This window comes from Balaenoptera acutorostrata, chromosome 11 (assembly GCF_949987535.1).
Source record: "Balaenoptera acutorostrata chromosome 11, mBalAcu1.1, whole genome shotgun sequence".
Taxonomy (NCBI): Eukaryota; Metazoa; Chordata; class Mammalia; order Artiodactyla; family Balaenopteridae; genus Balaenoptera; species Balaenoptera acutorostrata.
The window spans coordinates 86,301,212-86,323,020 of record NC_080074.1 but is presented as its reverse complement, the minus strand read 5'-3'; the positions used below and the strand labels follow the sequence as shown (position 1 = coordinate 86,323,020).

Sequence of the window (21,809 nt, the reverse complement as noted above, 5' to 3'; positions counted from 1 at the left end):
GTACAGCAAAGGATAATTTTTAGTTAGTTATAATTAAATATAATAGTTTGGAGATTTTGTCAAGAAATATATCCGTGGTCTTAACTGATTGTGCTGAATTACCCAGAATTTCAGATTTCCTTGATAATGGCTCTAGAGTCAAATTAATTCCACTACAAGGGATTTCCATTTTTTTGTTTTAATTTCAATTTTGAATATAATAAACTCACGTGGTCAAAAAGCAAATGTACAAACGTATACAGTGAAAAGGCTCATGGAGATTTTCCTTTAATCTGTATATAGAGAGCTTGCTCATTCTTTCCTCCACTAGTTGTTTTTTTTTTTTTTTAACCTCATTCTTTTTTCTTTTTTTCTTTTTTGGCTGCATTGGGTCTTCATTGCAGTGAGTGGGCTTCTCATCGCGGTGGCTTCTCTTGTTGCTGAGCACGGGCTCCAGGCGTGTGGGCTTCAGTAGTTGTGGCACGTGGGCTCAGTAGTTGTGGCTCACGGGCTCTAGAGCACAGGCTCAGTAGTTGTGGTGCACGGGCTTAGTTGCTCCGCGGCATGTGGGATCTTCCCGGACCAGGGCTTGAACCTGTGTCCTCTGCATTGGCAGGCAGATTCTTAACCACTGCGCCACCAGGGAAGCCTCAAAAGACAACATTATGATGCTGGGAATGAGGGGTCATTTGCAACCACATTATCTTAACTACATAGTCTGAGATAGATTTAATAGTTCAACATCATTGTTAATACTTAGTTTAATTAAAAGTGCCTTGTATTTATGTGTACATGTGTGAAATGACATACGAATGAGAGTATTGACTGCAGCATTGTTGTTTGTAATAACAAAAGATTGGAAGTCACCCACATATTCATCAGGTGTAAAAAAGAATGAGGTCCGGGCTTCCCTGGCACAGTGATTAAGAATCCGCCGACCAATACAGGGGACACGGGTTCAAGCCCTCGTCTGGGAAGATCCCACATGCCTCAGAGCAACTAACCCTGTGGCCACAACTACCGAGCCTGCGCTCTAGAGCCCTCGAGCCACAACTACTGAGCCCACGCACCGCAACTACTGAAGCCCACGCGCCTGGAGCCCATGCTCCACAACAAGAGAAGCCACTGCAATAAGAAGCCCGTGCACCGCAACAAAGAGTAGCCCCCGCTCACCACAGCTAGAGAACGTCTGCGCACAGCAACAAAGACCCAATGCAGCCAAAAAAAAAAAAAAAAAAGTTGTCTTTTAACATCAAATGGTAGACTGATGGACTACTGTGAATAAATGTTCTAAGAACATTGGTCAAGAGGAGGAAAGGTGCCGGCAGACCAGCAGACACAATGTTAATGTAAGAGGCACCCATGAAATAATTGAAGGAGCACAAAACTTATTGACATTCTCTATCTACATGTTCACTGAATTACTGACATTACTAATTAGAGCAAATAGAATACAGAACCAAAAGGAAAGGAAAATAATTATCAGGAAACTTTTAAATAGTGAATATAGTAAGTGGCAAAACTGTCCACAGAAGATTTGAGACGTCTTGGTTCTTTAGGCTTTTAAGTGGAATAGAACTGAAAACTAGAAAAATAAACTCAAAAGAACAATCCTTCTTTAGCAGAAGTAAATGCCTCAGATGACCTAATAGATTTTTTCTTTCAAAATTCCAGTATTCAATGAACACTGCTTCTAAGTGCCTCTTTTGTTGGATTTGTTTGTCTGTGTATGCATTAATTAGTTTGCTTAAAAACTGCTTTGTTTGCAAACAACAACAACAAAAAACCCATGTTAAACAGTATTGGAATTTGTTAACATTCCTAGACACATGACTTTGTTCTATATTCTAAGTCAGTTCCTTGGGATGTGGCAGGGACCCTCTCTCTTTACATACTGCCTGAATCTGAATACGGTAGCGATTTAGTGGGCTGGCATTGTTGAGTTTGATCCTTATGATTTTCATGGGTCCGGTTCATATTGTTATGTAGCATCTTTTTGAATGAACTTTCCCAGAAATGTGTGCAATGAATGCTTACAATCTATGTACAGTTTCACCACTGACACTCCCTAAAAAATCAATCAGGAAAAACTAGCTGTATAAAATGAATTTGGCAATGAGCATTAAAACATGTAAGTACTAACTGTTGTCTGGTTTTATAACCCTCTATCTTTTGGGAGTCAATTAAAACTTTGACTCCAAATAAATCCAGATGTGGAAAAAAATGTATCTGCTGTTTGAAAACAAAGAAGTATAAAACAGAATCAATTAATCTGGATCTAGGAAGTCTAGAAAGTGGTCATTGATTTACCTCAGCCAATATCTGTAAGAGCCCCAGTGATGGTACAAGGTTCACGGAAGAGAGGAAATGTGAGTGCAGAAATTGCAGGATATGATCAACATCTTATTTCCTGACTTCAAAAGGTAACCCTACTCTTACCTTACCATCTTCCACCCATACTCATTCTACTGTAAAACAAGTCACTTTCTCAAAAAGTGCCTGGGGGCTGAGCCACATGGTGAGTGGCATGATGGAGGGCACAGATGGGGAGGAGGTATGAGGAAGAAGGAGTTAGAAATGAATATATGGAAATGCGAAAGCTCATTTTGAGGAATAGCAAATCCTCCATAATGATTGGAGGAGCACATCCACAAAGAAGAGAGGATAGGTTAGAAAAAGACCTCATGCACTAAGTTCAGTTCAGTAGACAATGGTGAAGTCACAGAGATATTTTGAGTGGGTGAATGACATAATCAAAATAATGCTTTAGGAAAATTAAGAAAAAATAAACTTGAGATCAGTTGAGAGACTTTTGAAATAATGCAAGCAGGAAGTAATGAGAGCATAAATCAGTACACCAGCAATGGGAAAGAGAGAACATATAGAAACAGATAAAACAGAATCCGCAGGATATGGTATCTGATTGAATGTAGGGGATAAGAGAGTAAGAAAGAAGTGAAAGATGGTTGGACTTGGGCCAAATATCCACCCTTGCTGTAATTAGCTGTGGCTGAGGCAGTGGTCATCTGGTAGCAACATAGCCATGTAGACCTATTTGGGTAGGGAAGTTACCAATGAAATGGGAAAGGTAGGCACCCCAAACTACTAAACTCTGCTAAGAAATTGTGTACTAACCCTGTTTAATAAAAACAGCTATGCATACACTTCAAAATGAGATGAAGATCAAAGAAATTAGGGTGCAGCTTCTGTGGCATCAAGTTCTATTCTGTGACTATTGTAGAGGATCAAGATATGTCATCCTAAAATATGTCACTTTGGGATGAGGATTATTTTAAACTGAAGGCACGAGAGATCCAACAGATGCAAGAGGAAGCCTTCCTGGAACCTCCCTTCTCTGACTAAAAGCGGAAACCTCTGAGAAAAGAGGACTGCCAAAAATCTCCTCTCCTGAAGAAGTTTTACAGCCATGAAGAAGACAGAAAGTCAGTACTGAGATGGACCTGTACAAATATTCCCCCACTAGTATCCCCCATATATTTACCTTCCCACAGTTTGCTGCCCTTGGAAACTTAAAACGTTTGCCTTTACAAACTTGTTTCTCTTGGTTAAGATGCTATATAAACCCAAGTTCTAACCACCCCTTGAGTTACTCATCACTGAGTTTCTCCTGTATGTATGCAAGCTGCAAGAGCTAATAAACTCTGGTTTTCTCTTGTTAATCTGTCTTTTGTCAGCCTAACATGCAACATGCCAGGAAATGAACCTAAAAGAGGAAAATTTTTTCTCCCTCCACTACACTATGTACTTTATGAGATAAAAAGAAGAAACTGATAACTCATGTGTTGCTAAAAGACAAAGAAAATAATTGTTTGCCTTTTTGGACTAAAGGCAGGTATTTTCAATATTCAAAGGGCAGTGTGGTTCTCTTGCTTATATATTTACATACCTCAGCTGATTTCAGGTTCAAGAGCCAATAGCACTCCACTGTTCTAAATAACTAGATCATTTCAGTATTTTCCACTAGTCTTTCATGCTATATGGACTGCATTGCCTTGGTTTTAACAATAAATAATTTAGATATAAAATTTTGTGCCTGTGTGTATTTGTGCGTTTTGCTGAGGTGATTATCCATTCTTCTAAGATTTGCAAAGTGACATCAGACCCCAAAAGAGCTAGAACCAACGGTGAGGGAGACAGCACACTGGACTAGGAGTCAAATATATCTAGTTTCTTATAATGTTGGGCAGTTTGTGATCTTAAACAATTTAAGTGAGTTTTCTGATCTTCATTTTCCTTGCCTGTAAAATAGGAGTTAGTAATAGTCGCCATGCTTTCCTCATATGAATGTTTTGAGGTTACAATTCAATGTTACGTAACTTATATAGCATTTAAAAATATAAAGCATCTCACTTTTGTTAAGCAAAGAAGTTCTTCCCAAAACCTGGATGTGTTTCTACTATAAACACCAACACTAACCTTGCAAGTACAAACCATTCACTAAACTTGAAAACCATCGAATCCCTGAGCAATGCATTATTATGCTTCCCCAAGTGACCTTACAGCTCCATTTTAACTCTACCTTTTATCTTCAAAGTTCAAAGAAACATTTCCTATGATTTCAGATTCCTGCACTAATATCTAGTACGAAAATCAAAACAATATAACTTTGAATCTGAATCAGCTAAAATGAAATGAAATGTACTAGGCAAAATTGCCCTTTAATAGTGATGGAATGTTAACAACTGCTGAGTGATCATTGTGTGCAAATCCACCCTTGGCCTTATGCCGGAAATCCATTGAGGTCTTTGCTGGTCACGTAAGAGACATTTGTAGCTTGTTTGGCTTAGAACATCCCAACAGGTGCCCCTTCTGTCTAGATTTATAAGGAGTCAGGTAGAATTTGAACTCTAATTGTGTCCTAGGATTCTTAACCATTTCCAGTCAAAATAGCAAAAACATTTCTCAGACTAGGGGAGAGACTGTACATGCAATTGATCAAATATTCAGATCTACATATCAAAATTTTAAAAAACTAATGAATTGGTTCTTTAGATGAAATATAAGACTATTAATGGAACTAGCTGAATTTTACAAATTTTTCAATCACAAAGAATCACATGTTTTTCAGTATGACTTTTCCTGATTATTGCTTGTTGTAATGTATTTCCTCTATTTTTTTTTTCACTTGTCTTCCTTTTTCTTCTCTTCTTGACCTTTTCCCTAAATTTCTGGAGCATGATTATCTCTTTTTTTAAGATTTTCTTTCTCCCATTAATCACTGAACATGAGAGAAATATTTTGCAAAATGGTTTTTCCCACAGAAGGGGCATGACCTATATGACAACAGGAAAATATTTATATGCTATACTGTATTAATGAGGTGATCCAATTTCTAAGTTATTTTAAGGATGTAAGACTCAATTTCTAGGGTAATATTATTCATCTTGTAGATTTGAGAAGACTAATTAGAAGCACAGGCGCAACTGGCATATCATGAACCCTTGTGTGATAGAAAAGACTGATTCTTCTGTGGCTTCGTATTCAAATTGACATTGTGAATCATAGACTAGATCTTATGATAAAAATGTGTGCAAATATTTACAAAGTTATGTTTAGGAATCAGAGCATCCCAAATGCTTCATTTTGAAACATTTTAAACATTTGAGTTGCACCCAAGTTTGATGTACGTGGATTCCAATTTCAGTAGCCTTAGTTGAATGGCCACTGACATGTATTACCAAATGGGCTACAGAGACTCAGTAAAGCCCATCAGTAGGAATGTTTACCAAATGTCACTTTAAATGTTTAGAGCATTTGGACAGCTGTTAAGGGGATAAAGTTACAACATAAAGGCTGCCCACATTTACAACTGTAAAGTGAGCAGACCAGCCACGGTATCCTCCTGTGCTCAGAAAGAATGATGTACCATATAGGAAGTGGAGAATGCCTGGGATAATGATGTCTATCATGGGAGGTACCAGGTTCTCACTCTAATATGGTAACTAAATCCCCTCGGGCATTATAAGGCTGAACATTCCCCTGGGTTTCCGTAGTGTGGCATCTGTTAGTTAGAGGAATTACAGTTGCCAAGCCTAAAATAAGACAGAGAAAACTCTTCATTTTCATCTTTCTACACCCATTGAGGAGAGGCCATTCAGAGAGGCAAACAACCTGAAACCCCCAAAGATATAACTAACCCAAACACTCACGGTGCCCACAGTTTAGAAACAATTCTTCATTTATGCACAGAAAAAGTTTACTCATAAGCCTAGACCTCTCAGGTTATACTATCCAGCTGTGCACTTCTTTAAAAAATTACAGAAACTTCAATTTAATAGAGTCAGGAGCCCAGAAGAGGGAATTCTCCGGGCCCGCAGTGATAACAGAGCCCAACAAGAAGAAGAAAGACTCCAGCAACAACTCAGTCAGTGAAAAGCCATGGACTCCGTTTACTAGAGCCGTCCCAATGTCCTTCTCCCCTCTATAAAGACTTCTTTCCTTGCTGTGCAGAGACTTGCTTGTGGCTGGCCTTGGTCGCGGACCCCGAATTGCAATTCTCTGCTGATCCCAAACAAACCCATCTTTGCTGGAGAAATATTTGCCGCAGTCTATTTGTTTTAGGTCAACCCTTCCCTGATCTATCTCTTAATATTAGAAATAATGCACTGAAGGGGAGCAGAATAGATCACCCCTGAAGTATGCCTCTTTGGCAGAAGGATTATTTTGAACTGATTATCTCTGAAAGGCTGCAGACACAAAAGAATATCTGAAAACAGAGTAGAAGTTGCATTTACAATGGAAATCCCCATTTGTAAGGGTGTCTCCCTCTCTGTACCAAGAACGGAAGGATAACTAAATCTCTAGAAACTCTTACCAATGGAGAAGATACCGACTTAAATCTGCAATTTTCTGTGCATTGTCTGATAACCTCCCATAACTGGTTTGCTCCACTGCTCCAGTATCTTTCTTTTGTCTTTAGCTGAAGATGATATTTAAGGCGATAGCTTGGGCCATTGCAGTGACTCAGTTTTCCTGGGTATCTTCCATGTATACAGGAGGTATACATGTTATTAAATTTCTGGGTTTTTTTTTTTTCCTGTTAATCTGTGTTTTATTACAGGGATATCTTAGCCAAGAATCTAGAAGGGTAGAGGGAAAATTATTTTTCCTCCCCTACAGAACTAAAAGTCCTGACCTGATGTAAGGGATAACATCTAAAATTATGAAAATAATTGGGAGATACACAACTACTGAAGGAAACCATAACTTGATTTTAATTCTTAGCATAAACCTCTGTAATAATCAGAGGACTGTTCTCAACTTTCTTTCACAAGGTTTTAAGCCCATTTCAAATGTTCAGACCTTCTCAGGTTCAATGAGCTGACAGGCAAGAGAAATTCTTGCATACAAATGGAAAATTTTCTTAACTCATCTTCCTTTCTCTCTGTAGTTCTAAAATCAAATGAAGTTATTTATTACGGAGACTCACTAAATGAAATATTGGCCAAAATTAAACTCTCATTTTTTGTTCTTCCTTTTTCTTTTTTTTCTTCCTCACCATTGCGGGTTCTACCAACGCCCTTTTGTTAGGCCTGCTTAACTAGCTATGCATCTCTGAGCCTGGCCTGAGGGACCACAATCCTGTGTCTGGAATGTGAATCCCCTCTCCCTGCCAGGCGTCCCGTTGGGCCCCCTGCGCACACACACAAACAGCCCTCTCCCTTCATTTAACCATGCATCCCTGCCAATGACTTCTTATCTCTGTCCTTTTAGATATGTGTCTCTTGTAAATCTCCACCTTAATTCAGTAAGTTATAGTATGTAATTACCATTTTTATACACATCCTATTCAATGTATATGCTATTTTTCTCACTCGGTTGCCCATTCTGTATGTGTCCATCTTAAAATAATATCTCCTGGGCTTCCCTGGTGGCGCAGTGGTTGAGAGTCTGCCTGCCAATGCAGGGGACGTGGGTTCGAGCCCTGGTCTGGGAGGATCCCGCATGCCGCGGAGCGGCTGGGCCCGTGAGCCACAATTACTGAGCCTGCGCGTCTGGAGCCTGTGCTCCGCAACAGGAGAGGCCGCGATGGTGAGAGGCTCGCGCACCGCGATGAAGAGTGGCCCCCACTTGCCGCAACTGGAGAGAGCCCTCGCACAGAAACGAGGACCCAGCACAGCCATAAATAAATAAATAAATAAAATTAAAAAATAATAATAATAATAATAATATCTCCTGGGCAAGACCATGTCTGGAAAATTTGCTGAGGACAGAGCCTATCATGGTGCCTTGTGCAAATAACATTTTTTTTTTTAAATGATGACCTAAGTATGAGCAATACTTAGGTAAAAGATTAGTAGAAAGGTTTTTTGAAATAATAAAAACACTTAAAGGAACCTTAAATACTCCTTAGATCATGCCTAAAATACATAAGCATTTCTTTCTTAATCTTAGTAAAATATCAGAAAACAGAAATGAGACTACTTGAAGATATCTTCAGTTCCTGTGTTATAAAAAGTACCTTGTAAAAGGGAAGGGGGTTTTGGACTCATGTTAAAGCACCCATGAACTTACAGATAATCAACTACAGTTCCACATGGTACAGGGGAAAGTTGGAAAAGCAAGACTGTTTATTCTCATAATTTTCTCCTTTTACTCACTAATTCAATACTCAATCAAAGTGTATTTTTCAGCTGAAAGTAGACAGGCACGAGCAAGCCAGAAATAGAATTTCTTAACTCTAGAAGAGGAAGGCTGCTGAATTTTTCACCGCGGCGCATTTGCATATCTCTTCTTAATACAGAACTACGTTTCCACTCATTTCCTGCTTAATCATGGTGGAAATTTTTGTTTGGTGAAAAGGCACCATTGACATATTGTTTCTCGTAAGTGAAATTGTAGACTGGAATGGGTTGTGGATAAGCCCAGTTGAAAACCGTACTTATCTCCCTCCTTGGAAACTCTGAAACTCAGCTTTTTTTTCCTCCTCAAAGTTCAGACTGCATATAGGAATCTCCTACTTCCAAGATGTTAGAAGGCAGGACTACTTGCCCATCCTTCACTTTCCTTTAAAAAAGCTGCACTTCAGTTTTTCATATCATTGCAGTTTTCCAGCGTGTAGGACCAGGAAAACAGAACCCTTAAATCTGTTCATTTCTACACATAAACCTTCCCAAGGAATAGGCAGCTGGGCTAATTATCCTTGATTAGCATAAGAATAAAAGACCCTAGGGTGTTCTTGAATAAAAGAATGTCCTTAGGCTTCTTTGATTTATAACTCTTAGAAGCTCGACTATTCACAAGAAACAAAGTAAGACAAGCCTTCTGTTTTAATAGCGATGAGGCAGCCGCCCTTACCTAGTTCTGCACCTCCCTCCTTTATAACTTACACCGAGCAGAAAACCCGTTTACAGCCAGTGACATCCCCCAGACCTCTCCTCCGAAATTCCCCACCTCCTGTGCGTCTTAGAAAATTGAGAAGAGCTTCCTCTTCCTTTCCGCGCTTCAAAACAGGCAGGGGAAGGAGCTGCGAGCAGCCTTTTATCTCGGTTCACGAATGCAGCTGTGAAAGAGCTTGAGGCGGGCGGTACATCCTGTGAGCGGGGCATAAGCAGAAGTCTGAAGAGAAGAAGAATGTAAGGTCCTGTCCGGCGATGACTGATAAAGGAAAAATTGCAAACGTTTGCGTGGCAAGGAACCGTGTGGTCCTTCCTCCGACCCCTTTCTACCAACTGTGCGTTTGAGGAATCGCAGGCTCAATCCACACACACATTTTTGTAAAAATACAGTCAGAATCATAAGCAGTTACCTTCATTGTTCGGTCGGCCGTGAGAGCAGCTCGAGGTGAGCGGAGGCAAAGGCGCTGCGTCCCGGGCGTTCCGGGCGGCGCGAGTCTCGGGAAGGGGCTGGAGGGGCGGCGGGCACACGTGGCGGGCGCCTCGCAGACTGGCCCTGGCAGCGGCAATCGCTGGCTCTCCTGCAGATTGCATCAGCAGGAAGAGTCTTGAGGCTGTGTTTCCCCCAGACGGGCCCCAGAGGGTAGAGCCTCTTCCGCACGAAAATTCCGACCCGGCGCCCAGTCCAGACCCTTACCCACCGCTCACTCCTGGGGGTGGAGGATGCCAGCTTTTCAAACGCGTAACCCCTGAATTAGTGCCTGGGTGTGCGTGTATCATTGATGTGGGGATGTCAAAGAAGAGGAAAAAAAACAGATCATAGATCGTGATTGCCATTCCCTCCTTAGCTGGCTGCCTGCCCACCTCACTTTCCACTCTCCCCAAAGTAACTTTCCTGCACGCCCCTGCTCAAAATTATACAGTGGGTCCTGGTCATCTAAAACAAAATTTTTAAATGTATATCTTGATTATACATTTAAAGAGCACGTGCCTGGTTTTTAAGAGTTTGCCAGTCTCTGTTTCTCACACCCCTTCCTCTAGCCCCGCAGTCCCCTGCTCAGTCAACATTTTTTGTCAATTTCTCATATACTTGGGGGAATTATTCTAATCCTTTGACTGAGCATGTAAAATTTTTTCTGATTTGAATATTTCCTGCTAGCCCAGTTCATGCTCTCTGGGTCCTCTCCCCACTTCTACACAAAAGCGCCAGCATTTCTACTGTTCCAGCTGTCTGGTCAGGCTCCACGATTTTGCTTAAATGCCCTTCTGGTTGACCAGTCTCTGACTCACTCTCTGTCAATCCAGCAACTTCCGGTTTTTGTAAACCTCAGCTAGAGTCTGTGCTATGAAGTCATAGCTGAGTCCCTCAAGCAGAACTGAGCTCTTGTCTATGCACTGCGCTTTGTCCGTATCCTTTATTTTAATTATTTGCATGGATGTTACATCATTAGATTATGAGATTCTTGAAGGTAGATCCTTTGTGGTATTCATCTCCTACAGCCAGTGGACTGCCTTGGAGAGGGAGTGTTCAATACAAATGTGTGTGTGGAAGCTTAACTAAATTTGGTTAGGTGAATGAATGATAGAGTCTTTCATTTGATAAATTTATTGAGCTTTTTTTTTTTTGGTGGCTCTGCGGGGTTTGTGAGATCTTAGTTCTCAGACCAGGGATTGAACCTGAACTCTGGGTGGTGAAAGGGCAGAGAGCCTTAATCACTGGACCGCCAGGGAATTCCCTGAACTCTTATAAAGTGTCAGGCACTGGGCAAGATTCTAGGGGTAGAGTGGTAAAAAAAAAGTGACACGCATGGAGCTTATATTTTAGAGTGGGAAACAGAAAATGAACATGAATCAGGTAGCAAAATGCCCATCAACTGATGAATGGATAAATAAAATGTGGTATATTCACACAAAAGAATATTATTTGGTAATAAAAAGAAATGAACTACTGATACATGCTATAAAATGAATTAACCTTGCAAACATTACACAAAGTGAACAAAGCCAGTCACAAATGATCACAAATCATAATTCCATTTATCTGAAATACCCAGAATAGGAAGATCCATAGGGACAGAAAATAGATCGTTGTTGCCAATCTAGGGAGAGGAGGGAGTAGAGAGTTGCTGCTAATGTGTACAGGGTTTTTTGGGGGGATGATTAAAATGTTCTAAAATTCATTTGTGGTGATGGTTGCACAACTCTGTGAATACAATAAAATAGAATTAGACTCTTTAAATAGGTCAATTGTACAAAGTGAATTACATCTCAATAAAGGTGTTATTTTTTAAAAATCAGGTGGCAAGTAGAAAATTTTATGGGGATAAATAAACCATGGTAAAGGGATAGAGACTGATGGGGTGATAGACCTGAATGAATTAATGAGTAAATTCTGAACCATGCCTGGCAATGACTTCTAGATCCAATGACTTTCCTATGTAAGCAACAAAGGAAGAGAGAAGGTGGTATAAAGGCAAAGAGCTTGAAGGGAAGCTAGAAGTAAAGTGAAAGAGGAATTGTTGGAATTAACATCTACAGAAGAACATGAGAACAATCTCTCTATGGCTCTGTCTGTTCTCCCATTTCCCTCTGGTGTTGAGAGGAGTGTCCCACAGAGGTCCCTCATTGCAACATGCAAACAGTCCCCAAACTTCCCTCCTGGACACCAAAAATGCTGTTTCCCAAATGAAGAGGGTCATCATCAGCCAAGATTGTTATGCTGTCAGTGGCGCTACACTTCAAGAAAGTCACAGTTAAAAGATATTAAAGGAAGTTGCATTCTTCAAACTTGATGTATTCCATATCTTTATCCATGGGCAGTGGGCTTTTCGTTTGTTTTGTTTTTGTGTGTGTATGTATGTGTGGGTTTTTCTGAACTCGAAGATGAGACAGAATTTCTAACAGTTCCCAGAGACACTAACTTTGAGATTGATTTCAAAGCCCCAGACAGCCCAGCTCCCTTTTGTCATCACTGTCATTGAAAAGTCTGTTACTGGAGGACTTCCCTGGTGGCGCAGTGATTAAGAACCCGCCTGCCAATGCAGGGGACACGGGTTTGATCCCTGGTCCGGAAGATCCCACATGCCTCAGAGCAATTAAGCTCGTGCACCACAACTACTGAACCTGCTCTCTAGAGCCCATGCGCCACAACTACTGAGCCCGTGGGTCACAACTACTGAAGCCCGTGCGCCTAGAGCCCGTGCTCCGAAACAAGAGAAGCCATCACAGTGAGAAGCCCTCTTGCCGCAACTAGAGAAAGCCCGCGTGCAGCAACGAAGACCGACCACAGCCCAAAATAATAAATAAATTAAATTAATAAATTTATTTTATTTTAAAGACTCTTATTGGGACTTCCCTGGCGGTCCAGTGGTTAAGGCTTCATGCTTCCACTGCAGGGGGCGCAGGTTCGATTCCTGGTCAGGGAACTAAGATCTCACATGCCTCGTGGCCAAAAAAACAAACAAACAAAAAAAGTCTGTTATGTATTATTGTATTCATTATGAAAATTATATGCTAACTATGTACCTGCAGAATTTCTCTCCTATATCTTACTAATTCTTCTCTAGAGGAAGGGAAAGTCACATTTTCTCAATTCCTGGGATGTGGTTTAAGAGAATTAGCAGAAGGCAATGATCCTTTCTGTCATAAAGAGTAGAGGGACATCTACTCTAAAATTCTACTCTACAAACTCAGAAAAAAATTCCGTTCTTCTCTTTCTCTATTTCCCAGAATGAAAGTTACTACAAGGTTTTATCTTTTTTATATTTCCTATAATACTTGCAACCATTATATATGTATATACACACACACACACCAAGTTCAATACTCAAAATTCATTTATACTATACTTTATGGGAAGTTTAAGAAATTTTCCAGGAAAAATTGAACTCAATGGATTTACTTTTACTCTTGTTATACTAGAAGAATAACAAGTATAGAATAACAATTAGATTCTATACATAGTAGAATCTAATTCCCATGCAAAATTAGACTCACTGTATCAGAGAGGGTTGGCCACCCCCATCAAAAGTGGGGGTGCGTACCAAGTTGGATGATCTTGTGTGCCCAGGGGTATTGATATCCAAAGACAGAAAGGGCTCAACGTGGATTTCTTATTGAACATGGAGGATGTTGTAACTCCCACATTCAACTGTTCCTAAATAAATCAGTAATCTTTGGGTCAGCTATCCCAGGACAAGGGAAAAAAAGAAAAAGAGATAAGAGTTTTACAACTCCTTCATACTTTCTTTTGATATGATTCTTTATTCATGCCCCTCATGGAGCAAACAGACTCAAGCCCAACCCTATAATAATCTCTAAGTTAAGAGAAGACTAAGACCCTATTTAATAAACGATCATCAAACAAAGGGGTGGCACAAATTAGGGGAAAGCACTGGCTTTAGAAGCAGACCTGAATTTGTATCCCCAGTTTCACTAAATTTGTAATGTACAACCTTTCACAAATTATTTAATCTCTTGGAAACTCAGTTTAATTTTTTAAAATCACTAATATAAGGAAAAGAGTACCTACCTTGGAGGTATGTTTTAAGAGAGAAGCAAGTTACTACATGTACGGTGCCCATCACTGGAGACCCACTCTGTGTGCTCCACATGGATCTCCTATGAATCCTGCAATCCCGATCACCTTAGAATAAGTAACAGCCATTCATTTTCCGTAAGGAATAAGTGAAGGATATAGACTGAAGGTGCAAGAAAAGAAATTTTAGAATATTAAAAACACATCTTAACCAAGAAAAGAATTCCAAGGGGGGATTATTTATGGAATCTTTCTTCTGAATTCTTTGAAAATAAGTTAATACCCATTTGTCTTGAAAGGATGTTGTAAATCTTTCTGCTATAAACTCTCAGGACACTTCCCACCCTGACTCACAAAGTTGGCTACTTTTTCCTTGAAACTCTCCCCTTCCATGATACTATGCTATTCTGGACCCTCTCTAGTCTCTCTGCCAGGTCCTTTCCCCCTAATTAGGATCATACTTCTTTCTTCTCATGCCTTCTAGATGTAGGCAAGGTAGTCATCCCACTTCTACGTGACCCTGATACTCTGTTCCTAGGTATCTCAATTGTCACTTCTAGTCTGATCGTCTCCAAAGCTATGCCTCTAGTTCTAATCTCTCTTCTGATTTCCAGACTTTATTTCCAAATGTCCATATCTGGTTCATCACTATTATTTCAAGGCCAATTAGTCCAAATCCAAGCACATAATCTTCCTTCTTAATCCTGCTTGTCCTGCTGTCTTCCTTCTCTCTGCTGATGCCATCGACATTCTCCCAGTCATCCAGGCTCCAAATTTTAATATAGTTCATGTCTTCATAAATAGCACTTAAAGTAGGAAGGAAAGACATGAGCCTTTCACAGCCAAGTATCACCAAGTCTTCCCAGTTCTATTTTCACAAGATCTCTCATAGTGGAGCCCTTCCTGTTCCCACTCTCACTGCCCTGATTTAGTCATTTATTATATCTTCCCCTTGGATTACTGTTATTTCTGCCTTTAATCTCTCCTTGCCACAATTCACCAAATACACAGATGGCAAGTAATCTTCCTAACCCTTGGTTCTGATTAGACTTTTCCGTACTCTAAAGAATATAACTTGCACTCACACGCTCTCATATGAGCCAGGCCAGAGTACTTGGCAAGCACACTTGAAATCTTCCATCATTGTTTCTGCACAATGTTCCTTGAAATTTCTTTCCCCCCCAAATTTGCCTAAATGACATCCAATCTTCAAGATCCATTTCAGTAACTATTGTCCCTCTGGAGTCTTTCCTGAGGTGTGTCCTTTCTATGTAGACTAGTGGTTCTCAGCTGAGAGCAGAGATGGGGAATAAGGGAAGTGGGGAGAATTGCTACTGGTATCTAGTGGGTAGAGACCAGAGATGCTGCCCAAAATATTACAAAACACAAGACAACCTTCACCCCCCCCCCACCCTCCAGCAACAAAGAATTATCTGGCCCAAAGTGTCAATGAAGCCAAAGTTGAGAAATCCTACTTATAGACCCATATCAACTTTTGTGCCATTTTGGTGTCTGAGTCTTAGCTGCCTTTCTGTAGGGCACACTCTGTGAAGACAGGGAACCGTCATCTCTGTAATAACTATGGTGTTAGCCCAGTGACTACCTTTCAGTCTATGCCTTCTCAGTCCCTTTCTGTCCTCTTCTACCTCTTAAAACATACTGTTCTTCTACTTCTTTTTTTTTAATTTATTTATTTATTTATTTTTGGCTGTGTTGGGTCTTCGTTTCTGTGCGAGGGCCTTCTCCAGCTGCAGCAAGCGGGGGCCACTCCTCATCGCGGTGCGCGGGCCTCTCACTGTCGCGGCCTCTCTTGTTGCGGAGCACAGGCTCCAGACGCGCAGGCCCAGCAGCTGTGGCTCACGGGCCCAGCCGCTCCACAGCATGTGGGATCCTCCCAGACCAGGGCTCGAACCCGCGTCCCCCGCACTAGCAGGCAGCCTCCCAACCACTGCGCCACCAGGGAAGCCCTCTTCTACCTCTTTTTAGATACTGTTCTCCCTCTGGGTTTTATCCTCTATCCTCAAATTTTTTCTCATTCATTTTAAATGTGCTCCATGGGTGAGTTCATCTACTCTTCGGCTGATGCTGCTACTAATCTACCAAAAGGGCATTTTTCTTCCCTTTCTTCTTCTAACAAAACCCTGATTTTTTTTTTTTAGGGTGGTGGCACAGAATATGACTAGTCTTGGGGGGTGAATGATAATTAATCTAAGGGAGTAATGACAATCTCATTTTATTTTGCAATATACCTATTTTCCCACACTCTTGAGCTAGAGAGGCTCAAGGAATCAAGTTCTAACCAATGAGACTTAAGGGGAAGTCATCAGAGGGGCTCCTAGGGATTTCACCTTCTGATTGGAAAAAAAAAAAGTCGGGCAAGGAGTCCTTGCTGGTGCCTTCTTATTTTAAATACTGTTTATAGATCATGTTTCAGGGAGCTGCCAATAGCCATCCTGCAACCATGACTGACAAGCCCAAGGTCCAAAACCAATATATTGAGGACGGCAAAGTAGAGAGAGAGAGAGAGAGAGAGAGAGAGTGAGTGCCTGGGCTGTCCATAACATCATTGAGCTAGCTTGTCAAAGGTGGAATCACCTACCTTCAAAATTTGTGTTATATGAGATAATTAAATGTCTTTATTGCTTTGCCTCTATTGCCTCTGTTTTATTACTACTGTTGAAAGCATTCCTTGGCTTCAATAACACCTATACTCCGGTGCCACCTGCTTCAAGAACTCTTTACTCATATTTCGGATGTACATTCCCACATATTGGAACCAAAGATATCTCCAACTCAGTAGGAAATTTTTATCTTGTGTATAATGAACTTATTCAATATATTTACTCCCAAATCCTTTTCTCAGTAAACACACACACACACACACACACACACACACACTCTTGCCTACCATATGCTGCATGCTTGGTGGGCTCCTCTTGTATTTCCTATCTTTCTTAATAACAGTACTGTTTAACTAGTAACCCAAACGATAGCCAAGTCAACTTTAGATCCTACTTTTCCTTCACTCTCTGCCAGTTTCATCATTTATAATTTCTACAAACTGTTTTCTTTATTATTTCTCAAATTTGTCTTTTGCTCTTCATACTCATTAGAATGCCTTAGTTCAATCCCTCATCATCTCTTAGCTGGACATTAGCTTCTTAACTGGTATCTGGGTGACATTTGAACATATTAACCTGTCTTGACGTCATCTCTCTTACCTATAAAATGGGAATTAAAAATTCTATGGTTTTCATGAGGATCAAAAGTGCTAATACACGTAATTAGAATAGTGCCTACCACATAGTAAATGCTCAGTAAATATTAACTATCATTATTACCTTTAATTTCTCTCTTCTAATTTGTTTCGTTTTGTTTTTTATATTCTGTGGGATGTTTTTCTACAACATAAAGCACCTTTCACTAAATCACCACTGCCCAAATACTCTCTACTTTATTTTATTATTATCTTTGCCATGCTGCGTGGCTTGTGGGATCCTAGTTCCCCGACCAGGGATCTAACCTGGGTCCCCTGCAGTCAAAGAGTGGAGTCCTAACCACTGGACCTCCAGGGAATTCCCCAAATACCCTCTACTTTAGGCAAACCAATTTATTGGCAGTTCTGAAGGTCTTGCTTAGAGTACACCAACTTAGGTTCAAGCCACTCTTGTATGTCTTCTCAACAATATCATTTACGCCTGCTTAGACTATTCATTTCAAAAAGCCTGAAGATTTCCTTGCATGGTTCACAAGTTTCCTCTCCATTCAAAACCTTGTCATTATCTTAGGTCATCTAATGGGACTGACACCCTAGGATCTGGATAATCTTTATCTATACTCTAAGTAAGCCACCCGTGTACATAGCTATAACATTGACTTCGTTTAAAGATGTTCACTCCAGACCCGATCCCAGATCTACTGAATCCCAACTCCTGGGAGGGGGAGTAGGAGTAAGGCCGGAACACCATCTGAGCCATTATTATACATATTGAAGCTTGACACAACTGAACTAGACTTTGCCACCTCCCAGAGCCTCTAAAATTTTGATTAAAATATTATCCTCCAAACAAAACCTACCATCCTTCTACTTTTCTCAGTTCCACACAGTAAACCTGTTCTTCAACCTTATCTATCCCTTAACGTCTTGACTCCTGTATTAAAAGAGTGTCTGACATATAGTTAGCCCTCACTAAATATTTGTTAAATAAAGTTTAATGAAAACCTTATTTCTATCTATGAATTCTCCTTTGTCTTCATGTTTTCCATATCCAGGTTATTATGACACATCATTTGGATCTCCCTTTTTATCCAATCTGATCATCTCTGCCCTTTAATTGGAGTGATGAGATCATTTACATATTGCGATTCTGAATATGGTTGTGTTTAAATCTACCATCTTCCTGTTAATTTTCTATTTGTCCCATCTTTTCTGTGTTCTTTGTTTTCTGATTTTTGGGGGGTTAAGTGAATATTTATCGTGATTCCATCTTATATCCTATATTGCTTATTAGTTTTACCTTTTTTTCTTGCTGTTCTATTCTGTTTTATTTTGTTTTTATTGATTATTTTAGGGCTTATAGTATACATCTTTAATTAATCACAGTCTATTTTTAAGTTGTATTATACCATTTCAAAAATCAGGCTTCTACTTTGAGTTTCTGGGCTTTTGTGCTGTTGTGGACATATATTTTTCTTCTGCATATATAGTTATTTTGACTTTGAACTTTGAATTAGCTTTTTTTTCATTGAACTATAGTTGATTTACAATGTTGTGTTCATTTCTGCTGTACAGCAAAGTGATTCAGTTATACATATATACACACTTTTTTATATTCTTTTCCACTATGGTTTATCACAAGATATTGAATATAGTTCCCTGTGCTATACACTAGGACTTTGTTGTTTAGCCATTCTATATATAATAGTTTGCATCCCACTAGCTCTTTAAAAAAAATATTTATTTCTTTATTTATTGGCTGTGTTGGGTCTCAGTTGCTGCACGTGGGGTCTTCGTTGTAGTGCGCGGGCTTCTCTCTAGTTGTGGCGCGTGGGCTTAGTTGCCCCGCAGCATGTGGGATCTTAGTTCCCCAACCAGGGATTGAACTGGCGTCCCCTGCATTGCAAGACGGATCCTTGACCACCAGGGAAGTCCTCCATTAGCTTTTTTTTTTTTAATTTATTTTTATTTTTGGCTGCATTGGTTCTTGGTTGCTGCACGCTGGCTTTCTCTAGTTGCGGCTGGCGGGGGCTACTTTTCTTGCAGTGCATGGATTTCTCATCCCAGTGGCTTCTCTTGTTGCAGAGCATGGGCTCTAGGTGTGGGGGCTTCAGTAGTTGTGGCACGTGAGCTTCAGTAGTTGTGGCTCCCGGGCTCTAGAGCGCAGGCTCAGTAGTTGTGGCACACGGGCTTAGTTGCTCCGTGGCATGTGGGATCTTCCCGGACCAGGGCTCGAACCCATGTCCCCTGCATTGGCAGGCGGATTCTTAACCACTGCGCCAACAGGGAAGCCCCCCCCATTAGCTTTTAATGTAATTTCAAAAGTAAGAAAAAATTTATTAACTAATCTATTTCTGGTGGCATTTGTGCCTGTATAAATCCAACTTTCCATCAAGTATCCCCTTCCTTCTGCCTGAAGAATTTCTTTTAACATTTCTTATAAGGCAGGTCTGCTGCTGATGAATTATTTTAGGTTCTGCATGTTTGAAAAAGTCTTTATTTTGTCTTTGTTTTTGAAAGATATTGTCACTGGGTATAGAATTCTGGTTGACAGGTTTTTGGTTTTTTTGTTTTAGTACTTTGCAAACATTACCCTACTGTTTTCTGGCTTGCATTACTTCCATTGAGAATCTGCTGTCATTCTTATTTTGGGCCCTCTGTTTGTAGTGTATTTTTTTCTCTTGCTGCCTTTAACATTTTTCTCTTTATCACTAATTTTAAGCAATTTGATTATGATGTGCCTTGGTGTAGTTTTCTTCCTGTTTCTTTTGTTTGGATTTGTTGAGCTTGGATCTATTGGTTTGTAGTTTTCATCAAATTTGGAACATTTTCAGCAATTTTTTCTTCATTTTTTCCCCTGATCCTTCTCTCTTGAATCCTTCAGAGACTCTAATTTTATATATATTAGGTCTCTATTAGATCAAGTGTCCCACTGATCAGCTGATTGATAGTTAATTTGTTTTCTAATCTTTTCCTCTCTTTGTCTTACTTTCAATAACTTCTATATTTTAAGTTTACTAATCTTTATTTTTTCATAGTGTCTCTCTGCTGTTAATCTAGTCTATATTTCTTCTCAGATATTATATTTTGTATTTCTTATGGTTTCATTTGGGTCTTTTTTACATCTTCCATATTTTAACATGGTTATGTTTTCCACTACCTTTATGAACATATGAAATACAATTTAAAATATAATATAACTGTATTTTATAATAACTTTTAAAATATACTTACTTATGAATTCTATCCTCTGTGTCATTTCTGTCTTTTTTTGTGTTTTTGGCCATGCCATGTGGCTTGCAAGACCTTAGTTCCCTGAGCAGGAATCGAACCCGGGGCCCCATGAGTGAAAGCGTGGAATCCTAACCACTGGACTGCCAGGCAATTCCTACTGTGTCATTTCTGAGTGCATTTCAGTTAATTGATATTCTCCTCATTATGGGTTATCTTTTCTTGCATATTTGCATGCTATTTTTTGGATGCCAGACATTGTGAGTTTTATCTTGTTGAATGACAAATAGTCTTTCATTTTTATTTTTCAATATTCTTATGCTTTGTTCTGGGACACAGTTAAGTCCATTGGAACCAGTTTTATATTTCTAGATCTTGCTTTTAAATTTTGTTAGATGGGACCTGAGAAGTCTTTAGTGAAGGGTGATTTTGTCCCACTACTGAGGCAATACTCTTCAGAGTACTATACCCAATGTCCCATATATTACAAGGTTTTCCACTCTGGCTGGTGGGAATGACAATTCTAGGCTCTGTGTGAGGTTCCCTGTTTGTCCTGCCTACTCTTTCAGATGATTCTTCCCCAGCCTTGGGTAGTCTCATTACACACTTGTGCTGAGCAGAACTCAAAGAGGGGAGGGACCCACTGCAGATCCACAGAGCACCCTCTATCATTAAACGTCTGAAAACCATGATTCCATACATATTTCCCCAGTGTTTTAGTTATTTAAGGCAGGAGAGTTAATCTGGTCTTACTTCTCCATCTTCTTCCTTTATAGAAAGAACTGGTAGAAGGGAAAAGGTAAGTAATTTAGAATTGCTTGTCACAAATAAGTATTTTATTTTATTTTATATTTATTTATTTTATTTACTTATTTGTTTTTATTTTTGGCTGTGTCGGGTCTTTGTTGTTGCATGCGAGATCTTCGTTGTGGCATGAGGGATCTTTAGTTGCAGCACATGTGCCCTTCGTTGTGGCACGTGGGCTCTGTAGCTGTGGCGTGCGGGTTCTCTAGTTGAGGTGCACATGCTCAGTAGTTGCAGTGCATGGGCTTAGTTGCCTCACGGCATGTGGGATCTTAGTTTCCCGACCAGAGATCAAACCCGTGCCTCCTTCATTGGAAGGCAGAGGCTTAACCACTGGACCACCAGGGAAGTCCCGCCTTCTTTATATCTTTAGTTGTAGATCTTTTCTGCTAGTCTTCCAGTCTTTCTTGTCAATAGTTGCTCTGTAAATAGTTGTAATTCTGGTTTACCTGTGGGAGGAGGTGAGCTTAGGGTCTTCCTATTGTGCTATTTTGGTCACAATCTCTATAATTTTTAAACCAAAATTATAAAACTAGATTTGTCCAAGGATTCACATGATGTTTTGAATTTGGCTTCTTATATCAAAATGCTTCTGAGCAGAACTTTCTGTGAGGGCTTTTTTTTTTTTTTTCCTAAAACATTGGCACTCACAGAGCACTGCATTAAAAGTTCCCTTTCTTTAATT

At 40.0% G+C, this 21,809-nt stretch overlaps 1 protein-coding gene across 3 annotated transcripts in view; it reads right to left on the bottom strand.

Moving 5' to 3' along the window:
- Positions 1–10,010, bottom strand: part of BCAT1 (branched chain amino acid transaminase 1) — a 111,154-nt gene extending 101,144 nt beyond the window's left edge. For 2 of the 3 annotated variants that reach the window (XM_057556666.1, XM_007194846.2), the window contains exon 1: positions 9,749–10,010. Coding sequence is in view for 1 of the 3 variants with exons in the window: in XM_007194846.2 (XP_007194908.1) it covers positions 9,749–9,754 (6 nt within the window). In the remaining 2 variants the exon portion in view is untranslated. Of the gene's footprint in view, positions 1–9,393; positions 9,541–9,748 lie in introns of those variants that run through there. The other variant, XM_057556667.1, reaches the window with a different exon arrangement.
- Between the last annotated feature and the right edge of the window lie 11,799 nt (positions 10,011–21,809).